The sequence below is a fragment of the Canis lupus genome, chromosome 13 (assembly GCF_048164855.1).
Source record: "Canis lupus baileyi chromosome 13, mCanLup2.hap1, whole genome shotgun sequence".
In the NCBI taxonomy this organism is placed as follows: domain Eukaryota; kingdom Metazoa; phylum Chordata; class Mammalia; order Carnivora; family Canidae; genus Canis; species Canis lupus.
In genome coordinates, this window is record NC_132850.1 from 65100637 (window position 1) to 65126571 (window position 25935).

A 25935-nucleotide genomic window follows, 5' to 3' on the forward strand; every position below is an offset into this window, starting at 1 on the left:
GCTAGAATTAAACACAGTAGTAGTTTTAAGGAATCATTCTGCAGGAATGATCTGGCATTTAATCTGTTTGTCCAGACAAACATTTGTATTAGTTTTCTAATTCTAGATTATTCTGAGTTCGAGCAGCTGAATTACTAGTAATGGCTTTGAACGTAGGAGTAAATATTGTCAGCTAATTAAAAGAAAAATCTAGAAGAGGTGACTGTATTTGCACAAGACATTTACTGTACACCTAATAATTATTCTGTTAAAATGGAGCTATTCTGAAAATTACCTGGGTTGGATATAAAGAACTTGCCAACTCAGCAAATCCTAAATACTTCAGGCATCTGGCTATGAGTTGCCGATCTGCCTCCTGCAAAAGTTCCGGGTATTTTCCCACCAAGGAATAGATCCTTTTCATCATTTGAACAGCTATGTTTAAGTCTTTTGTGGTTTCACCTTGGCAAAGAATAAACAATATGATCTTTATAAAGACTATCAAAAATAATGTTTGATTATCCAAGACTAGTCACCCAGGCTACCAATCTGACCTAGTTAAACCCACTATTTAACACTAATAAGGGTTTGGGAATACAGGGGACTCGGTAAATACGGCTATACTCATTTCATCATTTCCATGGATAACCGGGAAGTAGCTGTGCAAATAATGGCCACAAAAAGAAGTCGTATAGTTCATGGCAGAAACAAGACTGATAAAGTGCAAGGTTGTGTAAGTGTTCTGGGGAACCCCAGAGCTATTCCCCACCTATTATTTTCATCCCCTCTCTACTATGGTCAAAGAAAAATATTTACATAACTTTAAATATCTGGTTGGAAATTCTGCAGCATTTACCGAGTCCTACTGTCGACCATAGGTAACTATTTGGTGTGATCGTTGGAAGTCGTCAATTCAATCTATGCAACTGCCAGACACAGACGGTGCTAATTCTTCTTCATCTTGGTATAGGTATACACGCCCTTTTTATTCCTCCTCATTGCTAATCTTCGCACACTTACGATGTCAGGGCTGTGTTCACTTTCAAATTTCTTCCAGTAAATCTGCATTTTAGCTGTCTAACAAATACCCCAAACACCCACTGAATGCTATACGAGACTAAAAAAAAAAAAAATTCAATGTAGAATTCTTACCCTCAAGAGGGTGAGCCACTTAATTTTGATCCTTCTCAGTGGCAGTCACCTGCAAATTCACATACAGCAGCTGGTTTGGGGAGACATGTGTAAGCCAAACCTTATCTTTCTCTCTCTGACGGAAACCACAGTGAAAGGTTAACTGTGCTAGAGCAGGTTGAGGTTAATAGGACGAGGGTGGAGGGAGGAGAGCCTGGTGACCATGTGTTAAAGGATCCAGGTGCGGAGGCGCCCAAGTCAGACCCATCGCCTAGGCTCACCAGGAGGCACGTCAGCTTGGAGCTCTGGGCACATGACCACCTGCTCTCGATTTACATCCTCCACCCAGGCTTATTTCCCCTTATCTTCCTCTTCCTGTCTCCTTTTTATTCTACTATACGTGCTACAGAAATTGCAAAGTAGACCACACGGAAGCCATAGCAACGTTTGGAAGAATCCAGCATGGTCAGCAAACATAATCTTCAGTTTTTACCCAGAAAGAAAATGTGTGCACTTCAGATCTCAAGACCGAGTGGCAGGTTGTCCCCAAGCAGCGCCCTGTCTTTGCTGGTTCCCTTGACGATGCCCACGATTTTATAAGCAGCTAGTCTTTAGCCCATCTTTGACTGATTGCACTTGAATTTGCTTAGGAATGTGCTGCATATTGGCCACTCTGAGGTTGCTCACTGATCAAAGAAGTAACACTTAGAGGAATTTGTAAGGATAGGATCACAGAATCCACCTACGGCTTCTAACACAAACTTCCAGTTAATGAATGGCAGCTGTCGTCATTACATCCCTTTATTAATTCTCAAATTCGTCAAAACGAAAAGTATAGAATGACATATCCTTACCTTGGCAATGTTCTTTCCATGCTTTCAAGCAGGCATTCAACGCTACCATTTCAACTCGGTATTTCACGGAGTTACTTTTACATGATTTCAAAAAATCTTCCAGGTTGTTTATTCCAGAGTTTAAGTTCTCTTTCATTTCCTCCTCAATAGAAAATGACAGAGCATTCCATTTTTTCTCCTCTTTTTCTTCTTCCTTAGCAAATAACCTCTTTTTATTCTCTCTAGCAATTATTTCAGCCTTGGTTTCCTGCCCAATAATGGGGGGGGGGGCGGGGAAACATATCATGAAACAAGTTGGAAATAGTCCAAGATTAAATTTCATATATGAGACAATATTCTTAAGTGTATATTGGTTATTTTGATCATCATCCCATTCTTGAATAGGAACAGTTTTAGGCTCAGTATTGGTTTCTTAAAATTAAAGCCTCTGTTAATTAAAAACTTATGACAATTAAATTTAATCACCATAAAGCCCCTCTGCACATAATTCTGTAGATTTCTGAGTGGTATAGATTACAAATCAAAGAGTAAATTAATAAAATCAAAGACATCAGGCCAGTTTTCTCATGTTTCCTGCGTTGGTCCCTGCCGATCTCTCTGGCACGGATTTTCCTCCTCCACTCTTCCATGGCCGCCCCTGTTTCCTACTTGTCCTTCAAGCTATTCCCTCCATGGAGCCTTCCCTAACTCCCAAGCAAATGTGGTCCTAATCCTTTCCTCCTCAGGGAAAAACTGGGACTTCTGAGTTCTCTTCCAATTATATATCTCTGCACCGGGGGAGGGGGGAGTTTATGTCTCAGCCTCTTCTGCCTATTTTATTGTGGGTTTTTCTTTTTTTTCCATTTGTCCAAGGTGTTATTTCTCTAGTTTTGCAGATTGCCTTCAGAGAGAATTTTTCTGTATTTATCTGTAAGTTCACTATGCCTATGGGAGGAGACAAGTTCAGGAACCTCCTGTATTGCCATCTTAGACCAGAACTCAATAAAACTATATTTTTAATTTTACTTCAACATTTCTAAATCCAAGCCTTTAGTACCTTACTTATATTATATTCTTATATTCTCTCTCAAATAAATATATATTTTATTCTGTACAGAAGAGGCTAGACTTTCTTACTAAGTAAATAAAATAACCTAAGTGATCATATATAAAAAGAAAAGTCATAGCATGCAAAGAAACTACCAGAGGAATTGAATAAATATCAACTTAAGATGAAAAAAAAAAGTTTTAGAACTTGATAGAACTAATAGAACCTACATGTGTCTTTTTGTTCTTGGGTGCATTGAAATTCCTTTTTGGCTTTACAGCTTGAGTTACAATGAGTTTTGGAGAGACTGATTCTAATGAATTCCCATAAAATTGCTGAAAAGCATTATACTTCTGCACGTTCCTAAGATGACGAGGATCTCTAGATTTTTCTGAAAAAGAAAAGACTTAAAATGTAAGACTCCTATAGTTTTTCAAGGCTTAAAATGTAAAACTCTTAGAGTTTTTCAATAGCATTCTCACTAATTCTTCATGCCATCACACACACACACACACGTATTTTTTATTTTAAAACAGCAATTTAGTCTAATTTACTTTTGTTAAAGAGGGAATCTTAAGTCAGGCTAATTCTTGTTCACGGACTCATTCCTTACCTTATTAAAGGATGGAAGTGATGAAACATTCTTTCACTGTCTACATCCTAAAGCCAATATCAGGATGCTAAGAAGAATGTCAGATTCTGAGTTTTACCTCTATTATCTGCCCTATGAACGGGTTTAAGAAGAAGGTAGAGGCAAAATCAAGAAGATACCCATCTTGGATACTCTGGCTTCTGGCACTGCTGGACAGAAAAATCCTTACTCCAAACCATAGCCACAGACTCAAGAGTCTGGGAGCTGAAAAACACTTTCACTACGGAAAAATCCACTGACATAGGAAACTCCAACAATCAAGGTATGACTTCCTCCCAAACCAAAGGAAAATTACAATTAAGGGATAATTAAGCCAGTTGATTTTTTTCCATGTCTGCATCTACACATATCGAATTAAACCACTTGGAAGGATATTAATGGTCAATCTAAAAGATCCCCTCACATCTTGCAGGATCTTAGTAGCTGTTTATATAAAGAGGCTGATACATATGAGCGAGCTTACTATGAGCACTCCTAGATTCTTCTGGAAGTGAGTTTTGTCAACTTGAAGGACGGTGGAGGTAAGCATAGGGGTAGGCAAAGGTGAGATGAAGACAAGGGATGAACCAAGGAGACAAGATCCCTAATTCAATCTCTCCTGGTCTACTTTTAGTGGTTTCATGAGCCTCCTTTTGCAGTTCCAACCATCCTGAGCATGAAGACACATCAAATACTGGCACTTGTTGTATTTAATCAACTGGGTGGTGTGAAAGTGGCTGAAACTGCCTGAGAGACAATGGCCTCAGCATTATGAAGCAATGCTTCAAGTAATACACAAAGATCTTAAGCTACAAACCATATTTATTTTAAAAAGGCTTGAATTCTTGTGGGGACAAATGCAGTATTGCTGCACTTCCTAGGACATCTGCATTTCTGCGTCCCCGTGACTACCAGTAAACGATGGGACTTTTTCATTACCATCTCTACTGACATGCACCTAAATATCTCTGAGACTATTATTATTCAAGAAATATAACCTGTGGTTCATGATACAATTTTTTATTACAAAATAAAAAAAGAGTGAAATTGATTTTAATTTATTTCACCATAGTCATAGAACTCACCATCGAATTGACACCTTGTCCTGTCATAGTCATCACTAAGGGGTCTGTGAGAATGCCAGTGCACAAGCTCATCAAATTCCTTTTGTTTAACTAGTGACGTTACAATAGGATCATCACTGTGGGACAAAAAAATATGCATGCTTTAAATTTCATGCCTCTAAATAGAACACAGCACAGATATCATTTTTTAATATTTTAAAAAACCATCGCCACGCTTCCTCTTTCTGTAATAGGATGTGGCTGTTAGAATCCAAAAAGCAGTTTACTAGGTGCTTTAGAACCCAGAATCTACTCCACATTTCTAACAGTCCCATCAACATCAACAAATATTCATTAATTAATCCATTAATTAAAAATCAATTCATTAGTTAGAAATTCCAGCTGCAGTAATTTTACTCTAAAATTAAAATCATGTTGATTTTAACCTAGCTACGATCAAAGACATTGATAAATTTGCTATAAACTCATTATGTGTCACAAACACATATTGCATCTAATATACTCCATTTCGTAGAATCTTTAATGAGTAAATCATCCATTCTACCCATTTACTGAGGTATTTTCGGTTTTATACCTCTTCAAGAAAGGGAGATCTTTCAAAAGGTCGCCAACGAACTTATCAACCACTTCAGATGACATTGAAATAAATCCCAAATTAGGAACCTTTTTCTTGAAAGTATCTGTAAATAAGTTAAAAAAAAAAAAAAAGAAAATGTCAAATGTGAAACTTTCACACAGGAATATTATACATCATTTTCTAAAACTTTACATTAAAAAACATTTTTCATTGACTTTATTTACATTTATCAATTCAGTTCTAGTTTTCTTTCTTTTTTTTTTTTTTTTAAGAAAACTATTTAATTTTTTTTTGGTTGATTTCCCATAAAGCTATTGCCCACATTAAAACACTTTGGAACATAGTAGAGTATGAAGAAATAGGCATCACTTAGGCATGCAGGTAGGTATTTTTAAATGTCTATTTCTTTCATTATCCTCATGACAAGGAATTTGAATACGGAACTCTCACTCATAGATCTATATAAATACGTTTATGGAAATGAAACTTTAAAAAGTAGGGGGAAATATAGAAAATAATGAGGTAATTTGATATCATTACAGTATTTTCTTGCATCCTCTTTGGTATCACATATGTACCAGCACACACACACGTAGACATGCGCATCACATGTATTTCCTATGTATAATAGTTGGCTAATAAATACCTTTTTATTTACATCTGGTCCATGATTCTAGGTAAGCTGCCTTTGCTCTGCCCGTTATCCCCTTGGTGGCCACTGCTCCCGTGTTTCCTGACACCTTCTTACTGCAAGTCTCTGCAACTCTCTGCCTGAGCGCTCTTCTCCTTACTGCCACGCAGGAGGCCACAGGTGCTAAGGATGCAATGCCCCACAGACAGCCCTCGGCCAAAAGCGTGATAGGACTTGTAGGGTAAATGCCCCAGCTATCTTGCCCCTCAGGTAAGACGTCTCCGAGGCAGTTTGCACACCGTTCTGAGATTCCCAGTAAAATCTACTTGTAGCTGCCCCGGTGGAAACCCACTTGTTAACACTTCCCGCGTTGGTCTTGTTCCATTCCGGATCCTACCTAACCATTCCCTTATTTGATCTTCCTGGGATCAATAAATTACTTGTACTTGAGAGTTTTTAGTGGAATTCATCAGTACATAAGAGTGTATATTCTTCCCCCATATTCTGAAAAATATACTTGTATCAACACATCCCAAATTCCCCTTAGCTTCCTTTCTCACATTCCTTAGGGGGACATTTGAATCTTCCTGAAATTCATGGAATGGAAATATCGTCCATGATGCTACGATGATGGATAAAAATCAGTTTTTATATTTCTAAACATGTTTATATTACTTCTTCATTCTTAAATATTTTAGGAATCATATACAATTTCACCATAATCTGGTTTCTCTCATTGTTATAGAAGAAATCTATTGTAGACTAGTTTTTGTTCCTTTGTAGGTAACTTGTTAAGATATTCATTTTTTATATTCTATAATTTTACTATATTGCATCCAGTGTGTGTATTTATCTGTGAGTGTGTGTGTGCATATGCTTAATTTATCCCACTTGGGATTCTTCATCCATCTTAAATGTGCAAATTCTTGTCTCTCATCAATCCAGGCAAATACCTATCCATGATGGATCATTCTTTCTTTCCAAATCTCCGAATTAATAAAAGGCTAAACTTCTTCATTATACCTTAGTTTTTGACATATTTTTATATTGTTTCATCTCTTATTTCTTTGTGTTTTTTTTTCTAGCTTTATTGAGATGTAATTGACATATGACATTGTGTAAGCTTAAGGTGTATAACATGGTCATCTCTATTTTTAGGTGTAATTCTTTTGATCTATCTCTAGTTCACACATTCTCTTTAGCAATATCAAATCAGCTTTTTAACCTGTCCATTGACAATATTTTCATTTCTAACCTTTGGTTACTTTAAAATGTAAATAGTAATTTTTAGAATTATCTGATTTTCTCATGTTTCAAATTTCATATTTTATTTCTCTGAGCATTTTAAATATACATATAGCATATTCTACTTCTGATAATTACAAAATATGACATTCTAGAGGAACCTCTATACCATTTTCCAGCGTGTCTATACCAGCTCGCATTCCCACCAACAGTGCAGGAGGGCTCCCTTTTCTCCACATCCTCTCCAACATTTGCTGTTTCCTGCCTTGTTAATTTTCCCCATTCTCACTGGGGTGAGGTGGGATCTCATGGTGGTTTGGATCTGTATTTCCCTGATGGCCATTGATGCGGAGCATTTTCTCATGTGCTTGTTGGCCATGTCTAGGTCTTCCTCTGTGAAATTTCTGTTCATATTTTCTGCCTATTGTTTGGTTTATTTCTTTTTTGGGTCTTGATTTTGATAAATTCTTTATAGATCTTGGATACAAACCCTTTATTTTATATGTAATTTGCAAATATTTTCTCCCATTCTATAGGTTACCTTTTGGTTTTGTTAACTGTTTGCTTTGTTGGGCAGAAGCTTTTTATCCTGATTAAGTCCCAATAATTCATTTTTGCTTTTGTTTCTCTTGCCTTCATGGATGCATCTTGCAAGAAGTTGCTGTGGCCAAGCTCAAAAAGGGTGTTGCCTGTGTTCTCCTCTAGGATTTTGATGGATTCTTGTCTCACATTTAGATCCTTCATCCATTTTGAATGTATCTTTGTGTCTGGTGTCAGAGAATGGTCCAGTTTCATTCTTCTGCACGTGGTTGCCCAATTTCCCAGCACCATTTATTGAAGAGACCGTCTTTTCCTCCACTGGATAGTCTTTCCTGCTTTGTCAAAGATGAGTCGATCATAGAATTGAGGGTCCATTTCTGGGTTCTCTACTCTGTTCATTGATCCTTGTGTCTGTTTTTGTGCAAGTACCACACTGTCTTGATGATTATAACTTCCTAATAGAGCTTGAAGTCAGGCACTGTGATGCCACCAGCTTTGGTTTTCCTTTTCAACATTCCTCTGGGTATTTGAGGTCTTTTTCTGGTTCTATACAAATTTTAGGATTATGGTTTCCAGCTCTGTAAAAAGTGTCGATGGTATTTGACAGAACTTCCAGAAGTTCTAGTTCTACAGCTTACTGTTTCTCTTGCAGCTGATTTCCTCTGTTGTTTTATAAATTTGTATTTGTACTCATATTTGGCAGAGTATGAGTAAAATCTGTATCCTGTAAAACCAGGGCTTATGATGTTTTTCCTCTACAGAGAATGTATAAGATTCTCCTGATCACTTTAATTTTCTAGTTTAGAAAGTTATCTATCTTCTTGACCCTACTAATAGAATAATTGAAACCTCAGATTCCATATAGGAAAATGAACCTATAATTAGAAATTATCAGGCTAATTCATTTTGTATTACCCAGAGATCAGTCTTTCCCTTTATTTTTGGCTCCTGGAATTGAACTTGTGTTGTTTTGAGCTTAGCTATAATACAAAAAGATGTTTTGTGTGCCTTATCAGCATTTCAATTGTTTCCCCAAAGAGATTTTTCCCCTTATCTATGCTGCCATATTGATAGAAATGAAAGTCACATTTATCTGACTTTTTTTTTTTGGATTGGCAACATTAGCCACAAGCAAAACTTTTTTAAAAAAGATTTTATTTATTCATGAGAGACACATTGAGAGAGAGACAGAGAGAGAGACAGAGAGAAAGAGAGGCAGAGACCCAGGTAGAGGGAGAAGCAGGCTCCATGCAGGGAGCCCGACATGGGACTCGAACCCGGGTCTCCAGGATCACGCCCTGGGCGGAAAGCAGACTCTCAACCGCTGAATCACCCACCCAGGGATCCCCCACAAGCAAAACTTATAAGTCTTCAAAATTATAGTCATAGCATATCATCCCAATGATATAGCAAAAGGTAATTTATTATTAAAATGCATAGTACCAGGAAATTATTTAGATCTATGGCATTTAGTAGTTTTCAAAAAAAAATTTCAGAGATTTAAACTGTTATTTCAAATTAATTTAGAAATTTATACCTTTGATTGGTGATGAATTCTTCTTAAGAAAAGAAAGTTCCGTTGTTCTCAGAGGAAATGGCTTTCCAACAGTGAACTTTCTGACCAACTTTGAAACAGTATTCCAGAGATGTTCATAATCCTTCATAATGACATCTCCTAAATTCAAGTGTAGGCCTATATAATAGTTAAAAGTACTAAATATTAAAAGTCATTCCTGTATATACAGAAGCACATACTTTGACTAAATTCATAGAGTTCTGAAATATTTGTAAAACTGAAATTTTTGGTGAGTTCCACATTGTGCCTAAATATATAAATTACAATAATTACAAATAACAATAACAGATTATGAATATGCATTTTGCAGGTAAAAAGAAAAGTTATACCATGCATAACTGTACAACCAATAAAAATGAATATAACTTATTTTTCAGAGACTGAGAAAATTTTTAGAGAGTTGCTAAATTTATATGTAGCTAACTCATTCCAATGTTAGCAATATGTAGGAACCAAATTCTAGACATCAAAGAAGTTTCAAGAATGCGCAATGGCTTATAGCTCTCTTAAAATATGTTTTTTTCTTTGACTATTAAGAAACAGCAGAACATTTATTTAAAAAAAATAATACAAAGGAAAAACAAACAAAGTAGATATAACATATAAATCAGCTTTGTCTTTGGAAAAAAAATTAAAATTTCCTAAATATCTCATAATAGTAGGATAATTGCCTTACTTACAGTAAATATTTTTAAAATGTTTTCCATATATTTAAATGAAAAATTCAACTGTTAAAATTATCTAGAAATGCCACATACTCATACACATATTTCTTTCAAGAATATTTGAGTATATTAAGCTAAAAATGTTTTAAAATATAACATTCACTCTCATTGCAACTAAATAAAACTTATATGCATGTATAAACAAAGACTGAAAGGAAAATAATTGCTACATTATATGTTGGACATATAGGAAAATGATTTTGAAGTGTTAAATCCTTTATAATGTTTATCTGTAGATGAAAGTAAAATCATAAAAATATACTAAGGTGGTACCTTCAACATTTTCATTTTCATAGTAAAAAGCAATATTCTTCAACAAAAGCTCATCATTTAAGTCTGAAAGGTGAATTAAATTCAGATTCCAAAATTCAAAAATATTCATATTACTTAAGATGAAATGTTCACACCACTTTTTCTGAAAATCAGAAATAAAACCAAGTCATTGATGATTGTTATATTAGCAATAAAATATAATATAACTTCAAATGTATCAATAATCCAGTGAAAAGACAAGTTGGCGGGGCTCTTCCAAGTCCTATTACTGTAAGTCCTTTCAGGCTGGATAATGATGAATGCTTTATATCTTAAAAGGCTGGATCATAAAATAAAACCAAACTGACCAAAAGATTAATTCAGAATAGTTCTTTATTCTGAATCATAGAAATCTGTGTTTGACTCCATACAATTTTTTTTCTCGCACTAATCCACAGATACAGTCTCTGTGCTACAGAAATACTTCCGCTTTCAAATGTGCCTCTGTTCTTTCCTGAGGTTTTACTGTTTCCAATTTTACTTTCAGGTCAAAAGATGATTTAAAAAATAGCACTTGAGGGGATTCCTGGGTGGCTCAGCGGTTTAGCGCCTGCCTTCAGCCCAGGGCGTGACCCTGGAGACCCGGGATCGAGTCCCACTCGGGCTCCCTGCAGGGAGCCTGCTTCTCCCTCTGCCTGTGTCTCTGCCTCTCTCTCTCTCTCTCTCTCTCTCTCATGAATAAATAAATAAAATATCTTTAAAAAATAGCATTTGATTGTTCAGGGGTCTAGAAGATGCTTCAAACTCAAAGATTCTCTTTCACCTACACTGGTGTGTACCTGCTGAGTTTATGATAGTGAGGCTATATTCACGCCTAACACGGGAAGGGTGTCTTTACTGGCCACGTCTAGTTTAGCATTGATTAGATGTGAGTAAATTATCTGAGTGAGAGCCTAGTCATCTTTTCAGTCGATGACAGTGTTTGGGGAATTAGGTTCAGTAGGGGATAACCGAGGCTCCTCTGCTCCACACTCCTTCAATGATAAAACCAAATGCTTCCCAAATATGAACCATTTATTTCTCTATATTGATATGGAAATCAAACTCAGAATTATCCAACAGAAATATAACACAGGCAAGCTGCATATTTTATTCTAAATTTTCTAGAAGTCACATAAAAAAAAACAAGCAAAATTGTATTTTATTTAACTCAGCTTATCCAAAGTATTATCATTTCAATGTATAATCAATATAAAAATATTAACAGAATACTTTACATGTTTTTCACTTAAGTTTTTTTTTAAATCTAGTGTTTCTTTTCAGTATAGAGCGCAACTCATTTCATACTACCCACATTCCAAGTGTTCAATATCCACTTGTGGCTTATAGGCTACTGCTTTGGACAACCTAGCTCGGAACAGATGTTAGGGAGATTGCCCAAGGTTCGTGAAAAAGACATAAATATCAGAGTGGGAGCCTCCTACCTACACTGTAGTTTTACCTACAATAAAATACTAAAGAGATCTCCATAGAGCCATAGAGCAGTGGTTCTCCAAGTTCAGCAGAAGCCTCACCTGGAAAGACTGTCAAATAAAACATAGATTCCTAGGCCCCAGCCCAAGAGTAATTCAGTAGCTCTGGGATGAAGCCTAAGAATTGACATTTCTAACAAGTTCCCAGGTGATGTCGATATTGTTGTTCAGGGGAGCCATCCTTGGAGAACCACTGCCATGTAAGGTTCATACCATGCAATCCTTTCCCAAAATACCACTGAGTAAATAACAGTAATATGAGAATACAGTACAGCAACCAATCCTCATTTTATTCACTTCACGTGAGAAGTGCCACCATGTGGTCTCCACGTGTCAAGATTTGAGTAAACACGAAACTCGAAACTCTCCCTTCAGTATGCTTGAGGGAGAGAGGTCCAGAGACCTCAGAATATATCTTTTATTGTGAAAATTTCAGAGAGGCTCCCTGAATTCACACCTTCAGCTATTGGGTGCTACCAAAGAGAAGCATGGAAATAGGAGAGACCTAAGGGGTGCTTGATTATGGGATGATCAGCTGTTTCCCGCATCAAGGGAGCGGAGGGTGTTGAGAAGGTTACAGATTTGGAAGCTGGACAGAGATGAAGTTCTCTCGCACCTTGATCATTTATTAGTTGTGTTAATGGGCCACTTAGCCTTTCCGAGGCCAAGGTTTTCTTTTTTTTTTCTTTTTTTTTATAAATTTATTTTTTATTGGTGTTCAATTTGCCAAGGTTTTCATTTGTAAAAAGAGGGCATAAGAGGAGAATTGTTATGTCTTAATGAGGCACTATAGGTAAAGTACACACAAAAAGCTGGTGCAGAATAACTGGCAGCTGTTCCTATCATCGCGTCCATAATCCATGCTCCTAGTTAAAGAATGACGTTTTCTATCAGCTAAAACCACAAAGTATGTCCCGCAGAACCATCTTAGAACATTCCATCATTCAGAAAGACTTTGTAATATCCTTTCTCCTGATGACTACTGTCTATAAAAAACTGTTTATAAAACTCGTTATAAATGAAAACTATACAAATAGAGCATTCATCCAAATCTGTAAATCAATATCACAATTATCGTATTCATAGCACTCGTAACTGAGTATATGTAACACATCCTATAAAAAGTTGACAAAAAATCAAATATTATCTGAGAAATAACAACAGAACTCATAGCACAATAACATTGATGCCCTAATGTATTATTTTAACATCTGACATGTCATATCAATAGTTTTAATGTATTAACCTGACATAACTTTTCGGAAATATCTAAAATAAGTTAGGGGAGCCTGGATGGCTCAGTCAGTTAAGCATCTGCCTTAGGCTTATGTCATGACACCAGGGTCCCGGGATGGAGCCCTGCCCAGGCTTCCCTGCTCAATGAGGAGTCTGTTTCTCCATCTCCGTCTCCATCTGCCCTGCTCCCTGCTCATGCACACTCACACGTGCTCTTACTCTCTCTCAAGTAAATAAATTAAAAAATAAATAAATAATAAAATCTTTTAAATTAAATAAACTAAAAGGACCTGGAAATACAGTCTTCTTATTCCTTTAATTAACCATAGTCGGCCTCTTCCTAACAGACTATCAAAATGTCTAGAAGAAAGTTCCCCAATGTGTTCTGGGATATAGGAGAATATTTTCTCCCCCGAGCATCAGCAGATAGTATTGTGTACATCACATCATAAAACCTTTTAACGCTTCTGTTAGAGCAGTTGTAAGTACTCACAACTATAAACCTAGGTTCCAATCAATGTATTTTTCTGTTTCTGAATTTTGACTGTTGATCCTACATACCTATTACGCTATTTCAGTAAATATAATCTAAACCCTACAAAGTAAAATCAGTCCAATTCAATTACTTCCTAGTCACACTTAGGTCAATTCTCTTCATGAATCTTCTCTGAATCTCCCATGCCAGGCTTTTATAGGGGTGTTTATACAAGTGTCATTTTCATTTTGGTCCAAAAAAAAAAAAAAAAAAGATGGTGCCCACCACTCAGCATGGCTGTCTCCAGTCGTACCTCGCTCTGCAGTACGCTACACAGGCAATAGACCCAGGTCCCTTGAGTAGAGATCAAATGGTCAGAGGCCATGGAGTGACTTTCAGTTGGTTCCATGGACCTCACAGTCTACTGAAATACAGTACTCAGATTTAGAGGGGTCTTTTCCATGTCATTTCCCACTTATCCCCTCATCTGACTCTGAGACTTCTGTGAAGACTAGCAGGTTCCCCCTGCCTCTCAATTAATTAGCATGACCCACTTAGAGCCAACAAGAACTTTCAGATGCCCTCCCTCAGGAAGTACAGGGACCATTTCCCACACTGAAGACAACTGAAACTCAATTCCAGTAGGGAATTCTGGGAGCCAGCATACAATACGTTTCAGGGTTATCTCAACCTATATCCAAGGAAGCTGGGGTCTTCACCCACCAATTCCTCATCTGTCCTTGGTGGACGGTTTGAGAACTAATAACCCAGCATTTCAGATCAAGCAAACAAAACCTGCAGGGGGAGAGTTGTAGACATTTAGAGTAAGATGAAAAAGTAAGTGAACGGGAGACATAGACAAGGAAACAATAATAATGTCTGCCACGTTGCCTGATGAAGAGCGTCTTACTCCCACCTGTTGACCCATCCTTCTAACTTTGCATAATGATCATTCACACTTCTTCTGGGATCGTATCGGGACTTCCATTTCTACAGCTCCTCAACTTGCCCCCATCCAATGGAGTCCATTTGGTTTATCTCCATGAAACCAAGTCTATCATTTTTATCACCTTCTTCCAAAGATAGTAAAATCTATTTTCCCTTTTTTTTCTCTTTTATAATACTAATAGGTCCACTAATAGCTTTTCTGTGCCAAAATTATATTGTCTCTTTTTTCCATAGCATCCAATTAGTTGTTTTCTTGTGCCTATGGTCATGTTGTTGAGACTGCTAGAAAAAGAAAATCATACAATAACACATATTGATACCACTATCATTGTTTTCTCAAAAACAAGCCTTCAAAAGTGCTAGGCAGGACATAGTGGTATATCTTTGTTTCTCAATACAATTTACTCCCCTAAAATAAACTAAGTAGCTCTTGTCAGTGTCCTTCACCAGTGTCTCATTCTATTCCTAACCATTTAATATCAAAAGACCTCAGGATTCTATTCAAGGCTCTTTTGTCTTTCCCAAACTAATTTTATCCACTGTCATGGCATTAATTAACTTCCATAGGCTAGTGATTTTCAAATCTTTATCCCGAATTCATTCCACTCTGCTAAGCTCCAAACCAGTATTTCAAATTGCCTACTAGATAGCTCCATTTGGGTATTTCATTGGCAACTCAATATTTCCAGAACTGAATTCATGATCTTCCTCTGCAATTATATTTCATACAATGGCATCATCCCCACAAATACTCCATGCAGGGAGCCTGACATGGGACTCGATCCCAGGTCTCCAGGATCACGCCCTGGGCTGAAGGCAGGTGCTAAACCACTGAGCCATCTGGGCTGCCCAAAATTTTCCATTTAAATTGATGCACTATTCCCACTTCTGGGCATGAAGTCTAAGTCAACATCCTCAAGTTAAAGGAAAAGGGTTATACTCAGAGAATCTGGAGAATAGCAGCATTTATAATCTATATGAGAAAATGGGCAGGTAACCCATGGTACATTGAACAAAAAATAGTAGCTATTAAGAAATGAGGTTAGCAAAGAGTATGAAAGAAAATTTAAAAATATGTGAAAAGAAAAATATTTTATATATATTTATATATGAATATATATTCATTCCAATATACAAATATAAATATACATACTCATTCTAATGTCAGAAACAATAACAAATAACAATAGAAAGTTGTATTCATTAAAAATTAAGAAAATAACCTAAAATATTATAGTTGTTGACTTGAATAATGGGTCACTGGGTGTTTCTTTTGTTTTTTCTATTTTCCTAAAGTCTACATTATTTTTTTCTAAATAACGTCTATAATGGACAGAAATAACTATTACATTTATATCTTCAATTCCTCTCAAGAGCAGAACACAATGGTCACCAATCTCTTATAATTAATAACATGAAAACCTGAAACTGACTTAGACCATTAAACCTTTAAGATCCCCAAAGGGCTGACATTATTATAAATCCTTTTGTTGTTGTTAAGCTCCAACATGGGGCTTGAACTCACAACCCTGAGATCAAGAACTGAGCTGAAATCAAGAGATGCTTAACCAACTGAGCCACCCATGCGCCCCCTTATAAACCTATATTTGAAGGTGACTGTGGTTTCTTTATATCAAACGATTGAAACAAAAAAATAAATAATTAAACTAATAAAGAGCATATTTACCATTCTTAAGGAAGTCTGAACGTTCTTGGTCCAATGGGAAGTGATGAATCTAGCACAGGCTCTTTGAGAAAGAGGTAAGTGAAGTAGAAAGACCACACTGAGACAATGCAGTTTACACAAATCTTCCATCTCTTGCAGGGTTAAGCAATTACTTTCCACCTGAATAAGATAAAGGAGGTAAACTAGAGATCAGCAGGCTATGAAATTTGACATGCATGTGGCACCACAAAGGTCGGCAGACGCATTTTGCTTGACTACAGTCTTCATTCTGTATGTTTTTGAATTCTCATCTTCATACATTAATTTGGCTACATATAAAATACCGAAGTCAGGTAAGGGGATAGGCAACTGCCAGCTAGCCTGCAGTTTACATAAAGCATTTTACAAGTATTTTTAGTTAGGCCCAACTTTACATGAGCTGACCCAGCGGCTAACGAAGTCATGATCGCACGGGTCTTTGCACAGGTGAAACCATGCTTTAAATGCCCTACTCTGTGCAAAGCATATTTTAAAAGTTACACTAAATATTACCAGAGTGAATAAACCAGGACCCATCTGAAAAACTTACCCAAATAGAAAAAGAGTAAAGAAATGGGCATGTTTAACATGATGGGACAAGGATCTCCTAGCCATCTTCAAATGTTTGCAGGGTTGCCAGTAAAACAAAACGAAGACTCATTTTGGAGTGCTTCCATGGGGCCAGATAGGGTCTAATGATCAGAAGTTCCAAAGAGGTACAGTTGGTTTAGTATCATTTTTGTGACAATAACTTAAAAGTCATACCTAATCATGTAAAAAATATTTTACTAAGAACGTATTCAAGTAGATACTGGAAAACCAAATATAAAGGATGCTAGGTAAAGGTAGTAGGTCCTGTTCATTTCTGAGGGTTCAAAAAGTTACAAAAATTTCCATATTTCTTTAATAAAAACCTTCAGGCAAGAATCGCCCCCAGAAAGACAAAGACCTGGCCACTTGGCTTCACCTGGGTTAGCTGCGAGAGGCAACATCCCCTCCACCCCAGCTCCCCACAGGTTGGTGGCCTGGCTCACAATTTAACACTTTCCTGCCCAATCCGGCTTCTTCCCCCTTTTATCCATGGATGTTAATCTTTAATAAACATTTTGCACTCCCACCAAAAAAAAAAAAGAATCCCCCAGCAGTCAGATTGTATACAAAATAGTATGTGTACTCGTGTTTGTGTGTGTGTGTGTATGTGTGTATTTGTATATATAGGGATGATTATCTAGCTGGAGAGCAAACCCATACTGGATAACAGATTCTTACTTTATCAACCATAAAGAAGGTTAAAAGCTTAGCATTTTTAGCATCTCATGCCACTGAGACTCTACAGCGTGTTCTTTCTAAAGACACTTGCCATTATGGAAGTTGAATAAGACAGACATGGTTTCAATCCTCAATCCACATCGCTATTTAATTAAGGACTGTCTAAACCTCTGGTGTTCCCACATGTGAAATGGGAATAAATACCTTCCTTAAAATGCTGTTGAGAGGATATAAAGGCACAAGGCATATAAAGACCCCAGAACATTATAATGTAAGCTCTCACAAAAAAGCTAATTTCCTTTCTTATTTCCCCTTCTTCTGGATGATTGGGTAAGTTTGACTAAATGTGTACTAAGGGGAAATGTCTTTATAGTAAAACACTAAAACATATAACGGGATCATAGATATTACTGATAAACAAATTCCAGTTTTTTCCTCTTTTGGGAGAAATTTATATAAATAAATTGGGGAAATAAAGTACCAAAAAAAAAAAAAAAGGAAGAAAAGGTATATGAAAATCAATAAAATATCAAAAATAGAAAGCAATGGTGTTTCACAGTAAAGTTTTAACAATCGCACCTCTTGGATGTTAGTTTTCTGATCAGAGCTAGTCTTCATTCTGTTTTCTAAAAAGTGATGATACATTCTCAAAGATAATGAGCATGAAGTAACACAAAGAACACGTCGAATGTCAGATCCTTCTGGCCAGAATTGCTTAAGCAGAGAAATAGTTTCACATGCCTGTCACAAAAGAAAACTATAAGTGTCATGATATTTTAAAAATATTTTTATTAACAAGTAATCTTGCTAGAAGAAATCCTACAAAGATGGATATGGCTACATACTATAAATATTTCTGTTAAAAATGATGAACAAAATTTTAAGATGGGAAAATAAATATTTTGGTAAAATCATTAAAATTTAGCTATGTAAAGAGTTCCTATAAATCAATAATAAAACATTCAGCCTTTAATAAGATGTGAGCAAATAATTCACAAAAGAAATATGAATATTAACAAAATAGAAAAATGTTCAACCTCTTTAGTAACAAATGAACAATAAATAGCATATTTTTACTTATAAATTAACAAAGAATATTTAATGATAATAGCTCTGGAAATCATGTGATATGTCATTTCTCTTGTGCTTTGCAAATGAAAGTAGAGATAGGTACATAATTCCTGCAGAGCTATTTAGCAACAAATATGATTATATATTAAGTATATTGATGCTTTGTGACCGGCTATCCAGGCTAGGTAAATAACACAAAATGTGTACCAAGATGTTCATGCAGAATTATTTGTAGAAGCCAATTCTCAAATAATTTAAGTGTTTTGCATTAGGGAAGTATTTTGCATCCAGTAAAAATAAAATAGTAAAGAATTTTTAATAACTCAAATACATATGGTATGCAAGAAACACAACTTAAAGTGACTCAGAAGGACTAAAAATAAAAGGTGGATAAAAGTATACCAGGAAAATGGCAGGGGAAAGGAGAGAAGAGAGGCTAGCAATTTTTACAGCAGCTCAGAAGAATTCAAGCTGAAAGACATTAAATATGAAAAAGAAAAGCACTCTTATTCTAAAAGCCACAATCCATCATGGAGACATAACCTTTACAAATGATTTATCTCACATGGATAATTATGCAACATATAATGTCACAACCAACTTTACAAAGCAAAAACTACAGGTGATTAAAAGAACTATATTCAAAAACACACTAATAATAGACTACTCCCAGTACATGAGAAACCAAGTGGACAAAAAATAACCAAAAAGATAGATGACTTAAACGGTACAATCAATAATGTAGATTCTATGAATTAAACTCTGGTGATAGAGAGCATCTATTCCTCTTAAGTGCCCCCAGCACATCCCTAAAAATTGGTCATGTGTTAAGTCACAAAGAAAGCATCAGAAGCTTCTATAATGTATAAAAACCATAAACAGCACTCTGACCAAAATACAATAAAGGTAGAATTTAGTTTCTTTTAAAAAAGGCACAGAAACCCTTCATTCTGAAGCTTAAAAACATTTTCAATTAAGCTACTGCTAGGAGAAAGGGAAATACAAATTGAAATTAAAAAATTCATAAAAATGATTATAAAAACATTACACATCATAATTTATGGGATAAATTTAAAGCAGTGACCAAAGGAAAATTCATTGCATTAAACATATTTAACACTAAAAATGAAAGAATAAAAAAAATGGATTAAATTCTCAGCTCCAAAAAGAAAATCTAAAAAGGAACAACAAACTGAACTAAAGGAAAACAAAAGGAAGTGGAACATAAAAGTACAAGTAAGCAAAAATTAAGAAAATTGGTAAATAGATCTAATTAATAAATCGAAATTCCAGGGATTTTTGAAAAACTTTAAAAAATAGAAAAGCCACTAGCTAATTTGATGATTAATAAATGGGAGAAATAAAAATTCTACAGATTAAAAAGGTAAAGGTAAAATAACTATTGAAACAAGAAATCTTTAAAAAGCATATAACCTACTTTGCAAACTTCTATGCAAATAAATTATTTGAAATGTAAATAAATGGATAATTTCCTCATAAGAATTAATTATAAGAATTGACCCAACTGGAGTTAGTAAGCTTAAATAAATTAATTTCCATAGGACAAACAGAGAAAATTAAGAAACTATCCCACAAAAAAGCACCAGTCCCATTTGACTTTATAGGGAAACTCTATTTTAATCTTCAAAACCCAAATAATTCCAATGATTCATAAATTATTTTGGTATGTTGAAAAGATAAATAAATATTCTAATTTTTTATGAAGCCTACATGACACTGATATCTAACCAAATAAATACAGTGCCCAGAAAGAAAATTACAGAAAAGTATCACTCATTTCACTAAGTATCACTACGCTGTATTTTGCATAGTGATGCAAAAATTCTAAATAAAATATTAGCAAACAAAACCCAACATCATATTAAGAAAATAATATCATGATCAAATGGGATTTATCCCAGGAATACAGAGTTGCTTCAATATTTAAAAATACGTTTATAACAAAATATCATATTAATAAAACTAAGATTTAAAAATCATAATTGTATCCAAACTTTCAATATATATTCATGATAAAAATACTCAAAAAATATAAGTTGAGGGATACAGTCTTAACATCAGAAAATATAGATAGATAGATGATAGATAGATGATAGATAGATATGTATATATGTACGTATACGTAATACTAGAAACATTTCCACTAAGATTAGAACAAGGCAAAGGTGCACCCTAACTCCGCTACAATCCACCACTATACCAGGTTTGTTACCTAATGCATCTAGACAGGAAAAGGTGATTTCAGGCATAAGAATGGGTAAAAAGATACAAAACTATCACTGCTTACAGATATATTAGTATAAACGGATAACCCCAACGAATAATTAAAATAATACAAAATCACACCTACTACATATGATTATTTATTACAGCATTGATTATAATTACAAAATGTTGAAAATTAAATTCCATAGTAGGAAATTAGTTAAATATAGTATATGAGGAAGTGCTATACAGCTGTATAACGTAATGAGGAAGATATCTATAAATTGCTTTAAAATGGTTTCTAAAACATGCTGCTAAGTGTAAAAAGAAAGGTGCTATATCTATACTATGTGATCCTTTATTTAAGACAGAAGAGGTTGTAAGAAAATAGACCCATGTCTATTTTTGTGCAAAAAATAAAAATGCAAGAAGGATAAACCTGAAACTAGAGACAAATTCCTTACAGAAAGTACTTGGGGGCTCCTGAGGGGCTCAGTGTTTGAGCATCTGCTTTGGGCTCAAGTCCTGACCCCGGGGTCCCAGGATCGAATCCTACATCGGGCTCCCTGCAGGGAGCCTGCTTCTCCCTCTGCCTGTGTCTCTGCCCCTCTCTCTCCCTGTGTCTCTCATTAATAATTAAATAAAATATTTTTAAAAAAGAAAGAAAATATTTAGGAAAGGGGTAACTGTAGAGGTGAATGGGATCAGAGTAGCATGGATAAGAACAAAGTGTCACCTCTTTGAGCATATCTTTTTGTACATCTCTGATTCTTAGAATCAAAAGCATCCTTCCTTTATCTTTCATATACCCCCCAAAGTAAACAGATAATTAAAAACAATCTAGAAGTGGGTGGGAAGGACCCAAAGTGAAATACAAATACTAACCAAGGAACCTAACTGTATTAGTAATGAATAACATAACTAACCTGAATGGGGTGTGCAAGAACTAACCTAAATAACTTGGAAAGAATGCCTAAAGATAAAAAGAACTGCACATAAATCCTGTAATCCACTTAGTAAATATGTTTCTCACAAGATATATTTTGCAAGTCTAATACTACTTTATGTATATACTAGAATTGAAAAAATAGGTAAATGCGTTGTATGTAAGGAGAGCTGAATTTCTCATAATTGGAGAAAGAAATTACAAATAAAGAAAGGGGTGGGGTAAAATGAAGGATGTGAAGTTGGACTGGAGTAGAAGTTATCAGTATGGATGCATGATATTTAAGGTAGATGATTAGATAGAAATATATAGATGATAGATGATAGATGATGATAGATAGATGATAGATGATTGATAGATGATAGATGATTGATGATAAATAGACGATAGATAGATAGGTAGATAGATGATAGATAGATAGATAGATAGATAGATAGATAGATAGATAGATAAAAGGTAGACGGGCATATATGCGTGGCTTGGCATACATACAGATGTCCCCTAACTGTGTCTGCTGAAAAGTCCTCATAGCAATGACCCCCTGGTGGAAATGAACAAACACAGCTCTCAGGTCTTGGCTCCTAAATGCCATTTTCCAACAAAAGCAACCAGAACTCCTTGGAGAAGTGGTTAATTTCAAGGCTGAGGCAGAGAAAACACGAGATGAGAATGGAACATTCTGTGGTGCTCAAAAGGATAGGGCCTGATGAATCGGAAGAAAAATATACACGTACATAACCATCACCACAGTGGATGTCATCATACCTCAATAAAGTGGTTTTAGAAAAGGCAAAAGATGGGGAGCGGGTGGGGCTTGCAAAAGGACACAGGTGCAAACCTGAAGGAGTTTCTAATGTTCAAACCTAGAACAACTTGAGCCCCAAAACAGTTGCAATATTGGACTTCAATCTATAATATAAAATATCCATTAGTCCATCCTGGTATAAATAAATAAACAAGTAAAGGGCAGAGACACAGGAGCTCTCCCTTACAGTAGGATTCCAAGTGATAAAAGTAAAAGGAAAAAGTGAAATACAAAATAACCATTAGGCAAACAGGTCTAGCGATAACTGTTGCAGACAAGATCCGTCGATGGGCTCTAAAATTAACTGGCAAATTCTGAGAGGAAACAGGATTTGCATAGTTAGGAAATATAGTAACTTTACAGTAGAGAAGGCTGGCACGCATCAGCTTAACCAGTGTTAAATCTATCCATACCATGAACCCTTTGATATATTCACACATTCACCGGCATTCTTGCCAAAAATGCATTACGCCATTCCAATCATAAGAAAACATTAGATACACCTAAATTGAGGAATATTAAAAAAAAAAACTTTTCAAAAACATAAAGGTCACAAAAGACAAGGAAACACTGAGAAACTACTACAGACTAGAGGCTACTAGAGAGAAATGACTATGTAGATGTGGTGTCCCGGACAGAATCCTGGAACAGAAAAAGGACATTCGTGGGAAACGTAAGTGAAACTCAAATAATGTCTGAAGCTTAGTTAACAGTATTATACTGATGTTCATTTCTTGGTTTTGAAAAATGTATCATGGTTACATCAGATGCTAGTATTAAGGGACTCTGGGTGAGAAGTCTATGGGAACTCAGTAATATTTTTGTAACTTTTTAATAATCAACAAAATAGTTCAAATAGAGAGTTTAAAAAAAATCAGCACCTCTTCCATCATATTTTTCCATTTTAAATTTCCAAAAAGAGATTCCAGTGCTAAAATTCGACATTTTTCCAAATGTTTAATCAGGGCTTTATAAGCATTCTCAATCTCCTTTTCATTCTGTAAAAGGAAGTCACAAAAATTGTCATAAATAAAATATCTAATCACTTTCCAACTACAGAAAATCATATATTGAAGATATAATTGTTAAAATATATTTTCGAGTTCAAAAAAATTACACTAATGTAATTACAGATCACCAACAAGGCTTTTAAACCCTGCCAGGCAGCACTATTTTGTTTTTACTGAATTGATTTTTTTCTGGGAATTTAGTACATTTTATTTCTTTAACGACTTTATGAAAAGTATAATTAACATGACAAAATTCACTCGCTTTAAGGGGACAATTCAATGGCTTTTGGTAAGGTCACAGAGTTGTGCAGCCATTACCATAATTTAATTTCAGAACATTTCCAACATCTCAAAAAGAAAGAGTGTGTCCATTTAATACACTGTATTTTATTACGAAAAATTTCAAACACACACATAAATAAGGAATAGCATAATCTCCCCCCAGGTACCCATCATCCAGCAACAACCATTACCAACATATACTGCATTTTTATTTGCATTTCATACAGTCCTCAAAGAGATAAACGAAATAGCCTCGTTAGAATGAGTGTTCAGTAAAGTAGGGAATATATTATTATACTAGAAATAAAATCTAATGCTTAAAAACACCTTCTTAAGCAGAGATTGGGAAGGATGTTTGTAAGGCACTCTTCAAGCTCAGCTTCAGAAATTGCTCTAACAGAATAAAATGGGATCAAGTGGTTATAGTACCTCTTCCCAATATAAAAATCAATCCCAGGGCGTCCTACTCTCAGTACACAACTAGCGTTGGGTATAGTTTAATGACTGGAGTCCTGACTAAAGCAAAATAAATCATCTTCTCCGATTTCATGTCAACCGTCTAGATGTCTCCAAATATCATGAGGGGAAAGACACTATTCTCAGCATAAAAAAAAAAAAAATGTTAATTAACTCAAAAACTCATTTTGATGAAATACAGCATTATCTTCATATTTAGAATTCACTATAAGTAGTGAAAACTGAACAGAAACTAGATTTATTCATAACATCAGTATGTATTTTTAAGTCCCAGAAGTTCAACATAGTAATTGCCAAATAGGCCTATTCAGCAAAAGAATAACCTCAAGGAAGAATTAAATTCTAAATACTTTGAAAGTTCGGTTAATGATTTAGTATTATGAAATAAACACTTCACTTATTTTCCTTCCTCATCACCGTTCTCCATTGTTTTTTTTTCATTAAAACTACCATATTAATGATCATTTCACTAGAATGTCTCAGCAACAGACGCATTAAGTCTTTGCCTCCACTTTAATGCATTTCTGCCCTTTATTAAGTCGGAGGCAGCATGTGCCCTCGTGGTTCAGCACATCAGGGCTGGAGTCGGGCTGCGGCTTTTCAAATCCGTGCTCCATTATTCATTTAGTGTTGAGGAGGAGCAGATTAGGTATCCAAGCGTCTGTGTCCTCACCCGCAAAACACACATGATGCCAACACCTAACTTAAAGGGCTGCTGCGAAGGTCTAAACAACGACTCAGGAGAGGTACCCATCACGGCTGTTATTACAGTAAGTTCTGAACATACGACTATGTACGTGCATCCCCTTATTATTAATTTTCTAGACTTCTCTATCAAACCTATGATAGTTTCCATAGAAGTGGTGGAAATAAAACTAAGTCAAGGAATACGGATTTTTTTTTGTGAAATTCTAGAAGAAATTTGTCGTGAGGTATTAATTACCTCTTTGAAAAATGTTTGTTTTTTGTACGTGCTTGACATAAGGTATGCATAAAGTCGAAGGACATCAGATGTTTGCCCCGAGGAGAGCACAACGTTGACCTTCATTGCCCAAGACTGAGTAACTAAAAAGCTGAAAAGGAGTGTTTGTAGATGGTTCAGGCCTTCATCCGCAACTATCAGGTAATATGGGTAACTCTCTTCCAAGAAAATTTCCCACTCTCGTGATAGGCATCCAGAAAACGTTCGGACGTCGATGGTCGTATTATGCTGAAGATGGAGGATTAAAGCAGCTCTCAAAGGAAGAAGTTCAGGGAAGTTGAAATATGCACACTCCGCATCCTGTGGCGATGGGATAAAGTGTATTCTTTTAAAATTATTATTCAGTTGGTTTATATATATATGTCATTAAAGTCATTAAAGGAATATGTTCCAACACGGGTTTTGTTCTGCTTTACAGTCAGGGAATAGACGCTGAAAGCTTGGCTCTCATTTCACAAATGTAAGCCATAAAACACAATTTAGATTTAAATACACATGTCCCCTTTAAGCGGGCACATAATAGTCAAGGTTTATCCAAGGTTTATACTTTTCCTTCCTATTCTAATTTTTTTCCTTTCCAATCTCACTCCAAAAAGAAAAAGGATCGAAAAGTAGGCAAAAGCAAGTGATGGATATAAATTATCCAGAAAGGGAAGCCAAGGTAAATCCCTTTGAGAGAACGGTCGCAATTTGGTGTGATCCTCCTGAAGAGGCAGAG

General features: G+C 35.5%; 1 protein-coding gene across 4 annotated transcripts in view; it reads right to left on the reverse strand.

Moving 5' to 3' along the window:
- Positions 1-25935, reverse strand: part of DDX60 (DExD/H-box helicase 60) — a 140549-nt gene that overhangs the window by 106378 nt on the left and 8236 nt on the right. For 3 of the 4 annotated variants that reach the window (XM_072773853.1, XM_072773851.1, XM_072773850.1), the window contains 11 exons: positions 25179-25517; positions 23348-23464; positions 17998-18159; positions 16132-16290; positions 10275-10416; positions 9238-9393; positions 5282-5387; positions 4708-4823; positions 3222-3382; positions 1965-2211; positions 275-441 (listed from right to left, as the gene is read on the reverse strand). In XM_072773853.1, coding sequence (XP_072629954.1) covers positions 275-441; positions 1965-2211; positions 3222-3382; positions 4708-4823; positions 5282-5387; positions 9238-9393; positions 10275-10416; positions 16132-16290; positions 17998-18159; positions 23348-23464; positions 25179-25517 — 1872 coding nt within the window. The remainder of the gene's footprint in view (positions 1-274; positions 442-1964; positions 2212-3221; positions 3383-4707; positions 4824-5281; positions 5388-9237; positions 9394-10274; positions 10417-16131; positions 16291-17997; positions 18160-23347; positions 23465-25178; positions 25518-25935) is intronic. The other variant, XM_072773852.1, reaches the window with a different exon arrangement.